This window comes from Trichosurus vulpecula, chromosome 6 (assembly GCF_011100635.1).
Source record: "Trichosurus vulpecula isolate mTriVul1 chromosome 6, mTriVul1.pri, whole genome shotgun sequence".
NCBI lineage: Eukaryota > Metazoa > Chordata > Mammalia > Diprotodontia > Phalangeridae > Trichosurus > Trichosurus vulpecula.
The window spans coordinates 224,569,745-224,584,650 of record NC_050578.1 but is presented as its reverse complement, the minus strand read 5'-3'; the positions used below and the strand labels follow the sequence as shown (position 1 = coordinate 224,584,650).

The following is a 14,906-nucleotide window of genomic DNA, read 5'->3' as shown; positions in this document are numbered from 1 at the left end:
TCCTGAAACCTGTAACACCTACCTCCCAGGGCTGTGGTGGGCAAGGTCCTTTGCAAACTATAAAGCTACTTAAACATCAGCTTTATCATTATAGGCAAACTAGCAAATAATGCCCATCTTTGGTATTGTTCTTTGGACCATACGAGTTCCTTACAAGATTGATTTTATTACTAGTGTTTTATGTTAAAATTAAAATGAGTTTAACTTTGTGAGGGTTAAGTGGTGGGTCAAGAGTATGGTGGCCAGTGATCAAAAATTCATGAGTTTAAGAATAGAAAGGAGAGGCTACATCCTTTCACCTAGTGATCTCACTTGTGGGAACATACTCTGAGGATGTTAATGACAAGGGGAAAGACTGGAAAGTACAAAAATATTTGTAGTACTGTTATTTATAATATTGAAAAACTTTGACTACCCAAATATCCATGGACTGAGGAATGGTAGAAAGTTCCCCAGGATTGGAAATTGTTCCCACCTTACCTCCGCTGCTCAGACGGCTTAATTTCCTTCAAAGCTCATGTGCTGTCTTCTACTTTCATATCTCTCCTACACACAATTTACCTTTTGTGTTGCAAGGAAATCTGAGTGGGGTCATATATAAAAATAATAAAACTGGATGATGTGCACAGAAGGGATCAGCGGAAAAAAAACAGGATGTTAATGTCCTTGGTGATTCCTTTTTTATAATAAGCAAGTTTGGAGTTTCTCAAAAAAAATTTAAACATAATTTCTACAATGTTACCTTTTAGAAAAAATTATAATTTTTAAAAGAATGGGCCCCAGATAATTGGGTGTTTCCTCCCACTCCAGACCCCTTATTCCAAACTACAACTACGTCCTTACTGCAAGGCTAGTCAAGGGATTTCTAGCCTCACTGCCCTGTCACCCTCATTTGAGGGTTGAGAATGAAGGCGATGGTATATTCTTTTCCCCTTTCAGTTCAGCAAATTTCAAGAAAATTAAAATCACACACATTAACTCTGACTATGGATATGGAAAGTGACAAAGTGTTTTTGTTGAAGCTATCAAAGAAAATAAATACCACGATCAGTTGAAACAATTTTATTTCACAGTTGCCTTTAAAATCATAAAGACAATATGTTCTTCATATAAAAACAGTAGTGCTGATACCCCATTCTTTCTAGAAAATGATTACATCCTCCCTCTTAAAGAAAATGCACCCAGTTATAACCTTATAGTTAGGTTTCTTGGAAAAATCCTTCCAGGACTGATTCCTAAGAACATCTCATTCTGTAACTCTGCATCTGGCTGAAAGCGTGGATAATAACTGGCTTTTGGACACAAGTGTTCCTTTTAGATTTGCTAACATAGACACAGACTGGCTTAGACAGATCAGTGCTCCATGGGCTCGTCAGCCTTCTCTGCAGGTTCCTCAGCAGGCTGAGCAGGCTGAAAGGGAAAACACAAAGAATACACTGAATACCGAACAGCAGGTAGTTCACTCCACGCAGTAAACAAAGCCACATTCTAAATTCCATGGCGTAGTTTTTGTTTGGTAAAACTATACATTTATCAAATATTGACAATAATCGAAGCCTGACCACAAACTTCCACTAACACATCACATCACACTCCTACTCAGTCTTAATGTTCACTCTGATCTCACCTCCTATCTTTTTCTTCTGGCATTTTCCTTCTTATATTAATGGAAGTGCTTTTTCATTCCTACATGAAACTACTTTAAACTCATTCCTATCAAAACACAATTTACATCTACCTATTTCTTAATCATTACTTAAACTGCAATCTGATTATATTTCTGCAAGAAGTTAGAAAAATTTTTCTCTGTGGGGCTGTATTTTCTTATGAAGGACATGGGAGAAAAGTCCTGTTTGCAAGCAGCTCCATGACCCACCTGTGCTTTTCTCTGTGGTCTTTCTTCAAGACCTTCCAGGAAAGGAGACACGTCATCATCATCATAGATTGTGAACTCCAAATCTTTCCCAACAATTCCAATGGAAACATTCTGGGAAGCAGAATTTTAAAAATATCAATATACTGTGTAAGCTCATTAAACTGGTATTAAACTGACTACTCCATCTGGAGATGGAAACAAAATGCATGAATCATGCCAAGATGCACCTGGTTAAGAAAAGAAGGAAATTCTTTATTGGATTTAATAGGTTTTCTCTCATTATAAAAAAGAAGGGGATGGACTGGAAAGAGATGGTTTTACAAAAAAAAAAAAAATCTACTTTAAAAATTTGATCATTTATAAAGTTATACTTTTAAAAAATATCACACTATATATATTGTTTTTTTGTCAAATATTAGAAACCAACTTCTGAAATTTGCCAACCACTTCACACAAAACTTTTTCAATCATTACTATCTAGCAAATGAAACAAAATTTTTGATTTATCAGTTAAAAGAAATTTTGGATAGGAATGCACAAAATTAATGGAAAAAAATCTGGGACTCCCAACAACACTAGATAGACCATAATAACTCATATAAAACTTTAAAATTTACACAGTACTTTCTCATGAAAGCTCTTGCTTGGGAAACTGAGGCCTAGGCAGGTTAAGTGCTTTATTCAATTACAGTCAACTAATTAGTAATGAGGTAAGTACAACTGGAGGGGTATTTGGGGTTGGAGAGCACAACTATAAAAAGTATATAGTGAGAAGCCAAGAAGTTACCTCTTCCCAAGCTGAAAGAACTATATAATCTCTAATTCAGCACCATTTCATTAATGGAATGTAATTGAAAAACAGTGAAATTTACCTTTGTAGTTAGGTCCTGTTCTGCAGGAAGTGTTTCTCGTAAGGCACGAAGACCATGTTTCACCAGCTCATTCAAATTGCCTACAGGGGGAAAATAACCAATGTTGCTTTACCTTACAAGTCAAACTTCTATTTATCAAGCCTGCATTTTAAATCCGTGTTTTCCCCAAATACTTAGCACTTTTCAGGCAAATCAGCCACCAAAATCAGTAACAAGTAACAAGTACTTTACACAAAAAATCATAAAGATGACCTAATAATCAAGATTAGGATTGCCTTCAGGAGAGGATACTTGGTTTCTTCAGTTTGTTTTAACTATGCTAGGTTAAACTGAAGTTGTGGACCATAAAAAGTCTTATTATATAAGTAAGCCATAAAAATGAGCCTGCCAAGTGAGTGTTACCTCCTGGACTTGCTTCTCTAATTCCCCTCAGCTCTTACTAATATTTCTCCAAAAAAAGGATCAAAATGGGCTCAGTGACAAAAAAGAAATCAGATAAAAGGCTCAGGGAAATTTAATAAGCTCTGCCTCTGCTTTCCTTTCCCACTCCCCTTCCCTCTAAAGGGAAGTACAGCTTTCTGTCAGTCTCATCTCTTATCTCTCCTTTCCCACAATCTTTTTTATTGTCATTCTCCCTCAATGGTTGTGGGTTGGAAGGTGCTGATTACTGTCAGAATGTGGGCTTGGCTAGCAGTGGGAGCAGAACCTCTGGCTTCTGGAAGAGCCTCTGGGTAGAGAGTAAACACCCGAGTAGGCTGGGGGCAGGGAAAGGAAGGTAGGCAGTATCTGTGGCAGGACATTTCAGCACAAGGAATCTTCTTATATGGCTCATTTTTTTCTTCATTAAGGAGACTGTAGCTTTCACCCTCTCATTAAGCAGCTAAAAAAGAACGAGTCTGACTTACAGTCACTGAACTTGGACATACACCTCTCCAAGTAAGTACGGGCTGACTGAGAGCGGGCTCCGATGGACATAGCCCGACAGTCAAAGTAGTTTGCAGATGGACAGGTTTGAAAGATGTGAGGACCCATATCCTGCAAAGAGGAAGAAAACAAGCTAACTGCTTCAGCTAGATGTGCATGAAAAGAAATTCCATGATGTTTATGACATGTTTGGGTACAGTGGTATTAAAAGGTATACTGGCAAGCTTTTAATTTCTTAAGTACAAAGTACATGGTAATTTTACTTTCTGCAATCTGAAAAAAAAATTAAAACAAACACTATTTTGCTCAAGTAAGAAAACAATGATTTATGGACAGATTACAAATGCCTCATTACAGCAAAGCCCCAACCAGAGTTAGTTTTGTTTTTGTTTTGTAAGAAACATGCATGGCTCAGGGCAGCTAGGTGGCGCAGCGAGTAGAGCACCAGCCCTGGAGTCAGGAGGACCTCAGTTCAAATCCGACCTCAGACACTTGACACACTTACTAGCTGTGTGACCTTAGGCAAGTCACTTAATTCCAACTGCCCTGCCTTGCCCCCTCAAAAAAAAAAAAAAAAAGGAAAGAAATATGCAGGGCTTATGTATAAAACATGCTGGCACCAGAGGTTTAATATTTAAAAAAAAAAAAGGCCCTGCTATACTGGTCCACAACTCTAACTCTTGGTGTGTATACACTCAGCTCAAGCTGCTAGGTGGTGCAGAGGATATAGCACTGCACCTGAAGTCAGGAAGGCCTGAGTTCAAATCCTGCCTCAGACACTTGGTAGCTGAGTGACTCTGGCCAAGCCATTTAACTGCTCCATGTCTCAGTTTCCCCATCTGTCAACTGGGGATATTAACAGCACCCACCTCCCAGGATCAAATGAGATAATAACTGTAAAGTACTATGCAAACCTAAAAGCATGATAAAAAGTGCTAGCTATTATTATAATTGTTATTAAGTGTAATCTTTTGAAGCTATCATTCCATATAATCACCAATGAAGTTCAGAATGAAGTTCAATTGTAACAAAATATCCCACACTAAGAAGTCAATTTTTTTTTTTTCAGGATACTGTACCTACTACAGCAGAAAAATGGACTCACAGTTCAGAGATTTTCAGTAAGAGTGGTTGAAACAAACAAAATTTTTGCCTGGTTAAAATGTAGTTTATAAAAATTCAATTAAACTAACCACCCCATTCTCTTAACATTTCAGTTAATCAAAGTTTGAATGCGTCTTTTTGCTTCAGACAGTGGTTAGTATACATGGATCTGAGATTTGTTAGCAGCATAAGGCCTTCTGGTGTGGAAATTCCTTCCACCTGCCTCATTATGGCTTACCAGAAAAGTCCAAAGCAGTTGCCTGAGGTACAGAGGGCTAAGGTGATTCACCTAATGGTCATGGAGCCAGTAAGTATAAAAGGCAGGCTCTAAACCTGAATTTTGCTAACTCTAAGCTCAGTACTCTATCCATAACAGCACACTGCCCCTGGTTAATATATACATTTCTATCTCTATCTACCTGGTTATGAGACAAAGACCACTTCATAAAGCAAAGCTACTTCAAACAGTTAATTTCACTCAACTGAAATGAGTTTGTACTTACATCATAACCAGCGATGAGCAATCCCACGCCATATGGTCTCCGGCCATAACGCTGTGTCGGTATCTGGGTCTCTTAATCTAGTTAAAGACTCTTTCGTGATGTGAACAAGCAGACTGTTTCTTTTCAAGATGCCCTCCTTAATCTAAGGAAACATCTGTCTCTAGGGACGTCACATTTTAGCTCTCAAATTTTATACCATCTTTATGAAAAACAATAAAGGTACCCCTATTATACAGCATAAAATTTTGAAATCACCTCATTTTTTGTTTGATAAAAACACAATGGTCTGAGTCCTCTCTTTAGACTGAAACTCAACATTTTGGAGTCTTCATCAAACCCAAGCATAAATCCTCAAGAACTCTCTCTTCTCATGCAGGATGCTGTTACAGGGGGCTGTGCTTTCAGGAAGCATGGATATTATACACTATTTGGGATGGGCTGCTGGGATTTAAAATCTCCAGTTTCCATATGGCTCCAAGAACAGTGTGTGCATATGTGTGTATGTGTAGGATTCTAGGGAACATCAGCCACTTTCGGGGATGTAGACAGAGGCAACTAAATCCCTTGTCTTAAAACACATTCACAACCAACTGTACCTTACCCTCCATGTTCATACCCATACTTATTAACACAAAAAGATACTGCTTCCAATTAGAGACACTAGGCGAGACACCGGAAGGGGTCTATCAAACACAAATCTGGAATCCAGACACTCCTGACGCATGAAGTTGCTAGAAAACAAACAGAAAACTAGAATCTTAGATCCCAAGACAGTTTCCCCAGATTAATACGTTAGTTTAACTTCACATGGCTTTGGGGGATTCTTTTCAGACATTCACAGGAATCAGGGAGATTGCCTTCCTCAAACTGCCTTTTGAAGCCAACAGGTCAGAATTATTAGATCAAAGAGTTAAATGAACTGAATATTCTAGACCAGGAGTTCTCAGATCCTCCAAGGTGTTGATATGAACTTGGATGGGAAAAAAATTACAACTTTATTTTCAGTAACCACTAAATGACATTTAGTATTTCTGACGATGATTTTAAATTGTTATTCTAAGAAAGGGTCCACTGGTTTCACCAGACTGACTGAGGGGTCCATGACCCAGTGAAAGGTTAAAAACTCCCATTCTGGACCTACAGGGACAGACTGTCTCCACCTATGAGAACTAAAAAAGGAAACTGTAAGATGACTGGTTGGAAGGTGTTAAGAGTGTGGCTGCTTCTTCTGTCTTGCTGTTGCTCCTATCCAAAAGAAGAGTGTCAGGGGATAGATGGAAGAATCTATGCCATGCCTGACAATGATTAAGTAAACAACTCATTTAAGGGAAAGGTAACATGACTTTTGAAAAGGAAAAATAATTTCTGACTGATCTGCTTGAGCTTTTGAATAGGCCATTTCCTCCTGCCAAGGTGACTCTCATTCTCAACAGCCTTTGCTGGATCATCACCTGTGTGCCACACCCCCAAGGTTGTCTCTCCTGGGTCTGTTTCCCTCAACTCTATGCTGTTTCGGAGTTTTGCCTTCCACAGGTTCAAGCATCGTCTCTTTGCTGATGACTCCTGAACCTACATATGAAGCCTCAGTTTTTCTTAACTCCAGAAGCACAATACCAGCGGCTTGCTGGGCATCTCTTTCTGGATGTCCTAAAGGAATGAGGCTCAAACTCAGTGTTAGCATGGTTAGGGGATAACACACTGGACCCAGGGTCAGGGATACCTGGGTTCTAATCCCACCTTAGCTATACGACTCTAGGCAAGTCAAACTTCTCCAGGCCTCAGTTTCCCTCACCTGTAAAATGAAGGGTGGGATTCAAGCTCTAAGATATCTTCCAGCTCTAAATCTCTTATGTCTATGTAAAAATGGCTATCACCAAAAAAAAAAAAAAATGGCTACTACCTCTCCCCTAAACCCTCCTTCCCAACTTCTAGATTTCTGTTGAGGGTACTAGGAGTCCCCTTGGATTCTTGCCTCTTCCTCACCCACCATGTGTCTCCTGCTCCCTCTCAGCAGTACTCACACACTATCCTCTCCTCACTGCTCACTAAGCCATCACCTTGGTTCAGGTTCTCCCCATCTTGACTAGATCAGCTAGTACTCCCCTAGCTGATCTCTCTCTTCAGCAGATTCCCTCTCTGATCTACCTTCCACAAAGAGGCCAAACATACAGGACGGACTGTGTCTACTCCTCTCAAGAAGCTTCAGGGAGGCTCCCTACTGCCTCTCGGATCAGATACAAAATCCTTTGTTTGGCCTCTAAAGGTTTCCCAGTCTGACTGTAACCTAGTTTTCCAGACTAATACCACATTACTCCCCCTCACTCACAATACACTCTAATCAGACCAGTCTGATGCTTCTGGCCCATGGCCAGCACTCCTCCTTCTCTCCTGTCCTTTGGCCCAGAATGTTCTTCCTCCTCTCCTCTGCCCTTTGGGATCCCTCAGCTAAAGAGCCATCACCTCCACGAGGCCTTACAGTCCTTTGTGTGGCTTTTATTGAAGCTTCTTGAAGGTAGGTACCGTTTTGTTTTTGTATTCTCAGTCCCTGGGAGTGCTTTTTACTGGTGGGTACTTAGTAAATGTTTGTGGAATGGAACTGAAAAGTATGTACAGGTACAGAGACAACCTTGATCCAGGGCCTGGGATACACAATGCCCTCAGCTGGTTTCTGTGGCGGTACAAAGGAACAGAAAATAGGGATGGCCCTGTGCACTCAAGGACTTCGATTAGCTTAGTGGGAGGAGCAGCAAGCACCCAGATAAATATATTCCAAATTAGAAGATGATATGAGAAATACAAAGTACTATGCGATCAGATGAATCAAAGCTTATGAAAAATTAAGGTTCTATGAGCTTGTTGGGGATAAGCGAATGGTTTGGGAGACTGAGCAGAGATACAAAAATATTTCCCCACTCCAGAGGGTGATAAAAACAGGATCACCCACTCCAGAGATTAGTGTTAGGGCTGCATTTATTTTTTAATTTTTATAAATAATCTAGAAGAAAGTACACAGTCAACTTTCCAGGTCTGCAACTCACACTGAGCTCTCCTAGGAGTAAAATGCCAAGCCACAGTGTTGAGCACACAGTGGTATGCTGCAAGTTCTCAATCAATGCTGGCTGAATTTTAGTGAATAAACTATAGGAAGATCTCCTGATGATGTGTGAACAGGCAGAAGAATAGCAGATGAACTTCATGATGCAAGGTAGTGTGCTTAAGGCAAACTCTTCCAGGTTAGACTAATAAAATTCCAGCTTAGGAAAGGGGCAGAGGAGCGGCTGCTGAGAGTTCCCTTTAGGCACCAGCCCAATGTGCTGCTGTGGCCAAGAGAAAGCCAACATTTGAGTGCTGCCTGCTAGCCCCTGGACTGATAAAAAAAAAAGTTTAGCTGGGACAGAGTCCCTGACCAAGAAAATGCTGGGCATCAGCAAAGACTTGGGAACCAGAAGAAAAACTGGTAACACTACTATCCTCTTTGTGTAGGAAACCACAGTCTGTCTTACATGCACAATTCTAGCTGCTGCACCTTAACAAAGGGGCTGTTGTTTGGCCTTTGTTTTCAAAGAGAACCAATGACATCATGGGGGTGTCTTGACTCCTGGGAGAACTGGATTTAAGTGAGGCAGAACTGTGCAAAGTCATCGGCTTCACCCTCTCTTCCTGAGTCATCAAAGCCCAGTAGCAGCACAAAATCTGAACTGTTGATGGCCTGGGACACAGTGGATAACACTGGCATCTTTAATGTCTGACCAAGCCCTAAGTGCTCCAAAGCATCTACTTCAGCCACCTTCATGGCCATTGGAACAAACTGTTCTCATCTGCCCATTCCTTAGGGGCAAGTCCTCACATGCTTGGGGTAGACATCCTCCTAACTCACTGATGGGTCTGAAGCCTGAAGGTTACCCTCACCCGTTAGTCCGTCTGAGGTGTGGCTGCTGCATATGCTACAGCTCCTTGGAGCCACAAGTGAGAGCTGGGTGAAGGTAAACACCACAGTTACGAGCAGCCCTCACACCAGAGGCACTAGTCCTTCCTGAACACCGCGGAAAGAAGGTACAGGAGAAAGTGAATGAAGAGATCAACAAAGAAATATGGTAGAAAAGATGCTAAACCAAGAGTCAGGAGCCCTAATTTCTGATGTTGAATGTGTCACTCATGAGTTACATGACTTTGGATAAATTCCAAGAAGATTGGACTAAGATTATATAGTTCTAGGAAGAGTATTTTGCATAAGGACATGCTAAAAAATGCTCAAAACTTAGGTGTGGAAAGGTGAATAAGACAAAAAAGATATGAACAAAAGTCTCCAGGACTATAGCCCAAGTACCCTGAAACTCACAAAAACTAAACGCAGACTTCTCTGATAAATCCCAGAAAAAGTAGGGAGTGATCTTTGGAGCTGGACAGCATTAGTCTCTCTGGCATTCTGGAACAGTCTGAACTGTACATCACAGTGCTCTAAGAAGTGCTATTTTAGAGGGTAGCAAAACAAACTGTTGAAAATATATTTGATATGTAACAAATGTTTATTGATATACATACACACATATGCCCAAGAAGAGTTTATATGATAACCTTTTATGGATCTGTCATCCACGAATTTAAGGAAAGCTGGGAATATCTGGAAAACATCTTTAGTCTTTTGAAGACAAGGAAGCCCTCCTACCATCCTCCTCTTAGTGCTAATGTCCCAAACTGAATGAAGCATTTGTCTGACTCAAAACATTATTTACAAAAAGAACAGAGATATTCTGTTTCATGCAAAATATTTCTGGTAAATAAGTCCTTTACATCTCAAAATGTAATTTGTACTAATTTTACAGGCGCAGAGAAACTGCCGACTAAAAGATATATTTTCATTTAGTTATTCACAAAAATAAAAACATGAATAAAGTGGTATGCTTCTTTAAACACCACTTTCTGTATGTGTGTATCAGAATTGAAGATGTTGCCTGGAGTGAGATGAAAGCAAACATTAGGCTTCCGTTTGACTTTCTATTACCAAGATGAATTACTTGAATAAGTGTTTTTGCCTTGATAGCCATATGAAAATTTGTTGATCCTGATTCTATAAATAAAATGTAAACATATATTGGACATATTTTATTTTTAAAAATAAATTTTGATATTTCTTTGGGCAGAATCAAAAAGGAAAAAACTATTAAACAAGACCAACTTCTTCACTATCTGTCTGGCTGACCGGGAGGAAGGGGAAGCTTTCTTCTAGCAATATCTAAATACAGCTGTTAACATCCTGGGCTTAATATTGCACTCCTGTGGCACCTCTAGGCTGGCATCAACTACCTTCACATTTATTTAGGAAACTACTAAAGCCATAACCCTCCATAACCAGCCAAGCCCCAGGATTCCATCATTCTCTGCTTTGACCATCAAGCAGAATGAGAAGCTCTTCATCTACCCTGCTACTGTACACATACATACTCTCTTCTACCTCTTGCTGATGGATGGATAAGCATCACCACTGTGAAGGGTGTAACAACCCACTGCCTTGTGGCTCTACTCAGAACCCCTATGATTCTCTGGTACCATGTGCTTACCTGTGCTGGTCAGCTCCCTGACTTTCTTGTCCCCATCCCACTCCATCTTAACCTTCCATTGTACCCTCTGGAACTCTCGTTCCATTGTTAACAAAATTCCTTTAGACTTGTGACCCTCTCACAAAAAATGATGTGGAAAATATTTAATTGTTTATTTACATGTTATTTTCTCCCCACAGAATACAAACTCTTTGAGGACAGGGAGAGTTTCATCTTTATCTTTGCATTCCAGGTGCCCAGAACAGAATAGTGCCTGACATGTAGTAGGTGCTTAAGAAATCCTTCTGGTATTGTTGCTCAAAGCTGGGACTCCACCCAGATGGGTGACAGCTGTACATGGATTAGCTAGCACTGACACAGCCTTCTGAGGTTTGAAGGTGCTTCACACATGTCATCTCGCTTAATTCTCACAATAGCCCTGGAAGGAGGTGCTGTTAGCCACATGTTACAGACGAGGCAGTTGAGGCTAAGAGAAGTCCCACAGCCAGTGATAACAATGACGACAGCTCACATTTCCATAGTACCTACTCTTCACCAGGCCCTGTGCTAAGTGCTTTACAATGGCTGTCTCACTGGACCCTCACAAGAGCCCTGGGAGGCAGGTACTATCATTAAGATGAGGAACTACTGAGGCAAACAGAGATTAAATGACTTGCCCGGGGCTCCACAGCTCCACAGGTAAAGTCTGAGTCCAAATTTGAACTCAGGTCTCTCCCCCATACTCTATCTGGCGCCTCCCAAAGAGCTCTCAGGAGCAATTACACTCCTTCAAATAACCACAGGATTTTGGGTTGGAAGGAGCTGTAGAGATCACTTAGAGGAGTGGTGTCAAACTCTGATAGAAATGGATCCCTGTGCACAGCACACACACTTCTATTTCCCAATTACAACTGAATCTGGTTCAGGCAGTAGGTGGCCTGTGTGTGAGACACCTCTGATCTGGTCCAACCCCTTTAGTTTAGAGAGCATCCAGCTTCTGCCACTCTTATCAAACTGTCTCTTTCTCCAGAAGAGTTAAATAATATCATTGGATGTGGTTTTGGCCATCTCTCAAAAACGTAAATGCTAATCTGAGTATCATTTGGCCAAACTTGTTACCATACCATTTCAGAAATGAAATTATTATTCTAGCACAGAAATAGCCCAAAAAACATTCTGTACTCACCACAAGAGCCTGGCATCAGCAGTGAGCCCAGCAATTGAGATTCCAATATGATTATCAACATGTAGAATTTTTTTCTGATGAGCTGCCAGTTCTGACTGTGCCCTCTACAAACGCAGAAGCAGTAAAGAAAAAGAAAATAAACTTTCATCTGTTATGGCTTATTTGGCAGTGAAATTTGAAGTTATAACGGTTTCTAAGGATGTGAAATTATTTATTCTAACAATTTGACTTTCCACTTTACTTACTTTCAAAGCAACCAGTACAGCATGGGTTTTTGATTTCAGGCCCACAGTAGCTGAGCCTTGTTTGACAGCTTCCATTGCATATTCTATTTGATGAATTCTGCCCTAAAAGAGGAAAAAAAAAGGAAATGTTATTTATAAAAAGCAGATGTCCTAGAAAACGCTGTACTATAAGATTAAAGTATTATTTTACAGTTGAATCAAGTCTTTTAAGCTTTCGGTATTAGCTTTTATTTTAGTAACAAATATGAAGTTCCAGAAATGTCTGCAGAAATCTATCATCTTCCATTTACTCAATGAGATTATGCCATATGACAGGATCTCGAGAGATGTGTTCTGAATATACTCTTAATACCACCAAGATGTTGCCAACAACTGAAAAGGAAGGAAATTTTTTTTTACCTGAGGGCTCCAAACAGTGACATCATTGTCGTACTGATTTCGAAACTGAAAGCAAAGGAAAAACTGCATTAAATATAAAGGGCATTATTGCAAATCCTAGCTGTTGAACTGAGAACACACAGCCTTTCTTTTTCTAATTAATTTTTAATATTAATTTCAAAATATATTTCATTAAATACTTCCCAATTACATTTTTAAAATTAACATTCATTTAAAAAAATTGAGTTCCAAATTCACTCCTTCCCCTACCCATCCAGAAGGCAATCAATATATTAACTGTACACATTAAGTCATGCAAAACATCTTCATGTTGTAAAACACATACCCTTTCCCAAATTTCTACCACAGAATGGTAGTTAAGAGAATGCTCATAAGTTCATAGCATTCAGAGCGAGATGGGACCTCAAGAAATCTATCTAGTTCAACCCCCCTGCTCTTGGAGAGGAAGAAGCAGGGCCAGAGAAGTTGTATCCTGCTCAAGGTCTTACGCATAGTAGTAGCCTACCTTTGTGTAACTGAACCCAGGTGTCTTAACTTCAAATCAGGAGCTCTTTTCAAGCTCCTCTAGGGGTATCCCACCCACCCACCCAGGACAAAGAAGGAATGGAGGGAAAAGCAGAATCCAGCCAGACACTCAGAACTGTTTGAAAAACAAAACATTTGACGAGATTGGGGAGGGTCTGAAAGGCGTGCAAAGGGATGAATACATTCATTTGAGGATCCTTCCTGGTAAGGGCATCAATTCTTAAGCTCTGAGGGAACCGAAAAGGGCCAGGTCGATGGAAAAGAGGGATATGAACAATAGCAACCAACATCAGTCCAGGGGTTTAACAAGTCTGGGGCATCCTGCGTGGACTAAGTGCCAGCCCTGCCAAGATGCCCTATGACGGTGTCAGAAGCTTTCCGGGACCCCAGAGAGGGCATGAGGTCTTCATATAGAGGGAACATAATAATGCGGGGGTGGGGGGGAGGAGGAGGGAGTGTGGTGCAGTGGAGGGGGGGGGGGTCTGGGGCTCTGCCACCAACGCCCCTGCTGGGACACTGTGGGTTAGGCATTTTCCTCTCTGGTCTGTTTCCGATAATAAAAATAATGACGATGATGATGGAAGCTAACTTTTACACAGTGCTTCCTAGGTGCCAGGCCCTTTGCAGTCACTATCTCCTTTGGGGGTTCTAAAAGGGTTTCTTCCCCAAGGCCCTGCTCTGCATTCAGTGATGGCCCGAGGGGTCAGAGAGCCTTGGGGTCAGTTACAAGGGGCTCTGGGTTAGGCCCTTCCCCACTCTGGGTCTCAGTTTCCCCGGAAGTCAATCGGGAATGGACAGAAAGGCTGGGTCGCAAAGCGGGGAAAGCCGCGGGGGGTGGGGAATGGGAGCGCACGGCCCCGGGGGAAACAGAACCCCGGGGGGAGAAGGGACACCCAGGAATTCCACCCGCGCTGGCCCCGGCGGGGCCCCTGGGGAAGGAGCGGAGGCCGGGGGCCCCGGGCCGCTGGCGGTAGGGCAGACAGCAGCAGGCCGCGGGCGCCGAGGCCGAGGCTGGGCCGGCATCCGGGGTGACGTGCTGAATCACGGCTTCCTCACCAGGCCGAGGAATCCGGCCTGCTCATGCCTGCCGGCCCGGCCCCGGAAGAATGCGCCTGCCGGCCCAGGCCTCCGAAGTCCCTCCAAGACCCCTCACCCGCACCCCTTCCGTGCTCCCCCGGACGCACCATTTTCTCGGGGCTGGCGGAGCAGAGACCTCCAGCGGAGCGGCGGGACCAGGCGAGGCGGCTGCTGCAGCTCGGAGCACGACAGAGCGGGTCTGCGGGGCGGGGCGACGGCGGCTACGGCGCAGGCAAGAGCAATCCAGGAGAGAGACATCGATCGACCCCATCGCTTTTCCTCCCTCCCTTCCTCTCTCCTCCACCCCGCCCCTTCCTCCCCCTGCAGGAACGAGAACGAGGCTCAGACTGGGCGGGAAATCCCCGCACTTCCTCCCGGGCCCTTTCGAAGTGCCCGAGGCCCCAGCCCCTGGGCCTTCCTCACACTTCCGCCCTTCCCCACCCAGGTGGCCTGAGTCAGGAGCCCTGGCCCGAGCTGCAGCGAGTTCGGGCCTCAGTTTCCTCCTCTGTCAAAGGAGGGAGGCGCAGATGATTTGAGAGACCCCACCCCGGGCCTTGCCCTACACAGACCCCAAAAGAGATTTCTATCCTGAGGGATGCTGGGTATTTATTTATGTGCTGAACCAGACACTTTTGACCATCTTCTCCCCTTTGGACTT

General features: G+C 42.4%; 1 protein-coding gene across 1 annotated transcript; it reads right to left on the bottom strand.

Annotated features, from left to right (window-relative positions):
* Nucleotides 1–1,046: 1,046 nt before the first annotated feature.
* On the bottom strand, nt 1,047–14,454 carry PSMA1 (proteasome 20S subunit alpha 1). Its single transcript, XM_036764871.1, has 10 exons — nt 14,356–14,454; nt 12,647–12,691; nt 12,248–12,349; nt 12,003–12,106; nt 5,922–6,010; nt 5,280–5,350; nt 3,654–3,783; nt 2,749–2,828; nt 1,877–1,987; nt 1,047–1,410 (listed from the first exon to the last, which is right to left on the bottom strand). Exons 1-10 carry the CDS (start codon nt 14,356–14,358, stop codon nt 1,354–1,356), a joined length of 792 nt encoding a protein of 263 aa, XP_036620766.1. The 5' UTR covers nt 14,359–14,454; the 3' UTR covers nt 1,047–1,353.
* Nucleotides 14,455–14,906: the final 452 nt, after the last annotated feature.

What these genes read in the sequence shown, in the direction of transcription:
- PSMA1 (XM_036764871.1), bottom strand. An exon ending in GCTGATGCCAGGCTCTTGTG is followed by an intron (nt 6,011 to 12,002) that starts GTGAGTACAGAA and finishes TTTGTTTTCTAG; the next exon opens with CAACTTCATGCGTCAGGAGT. An exon ending in GACCACAGAGAAAAGCACAG is followed by an intron (nt 1,411 to 1,876) that starts GTGGGTCATGGA and finishes TTTCCCTTTCAG; the next exon opens with CCTGCTCAGCCTGCTGAGGA.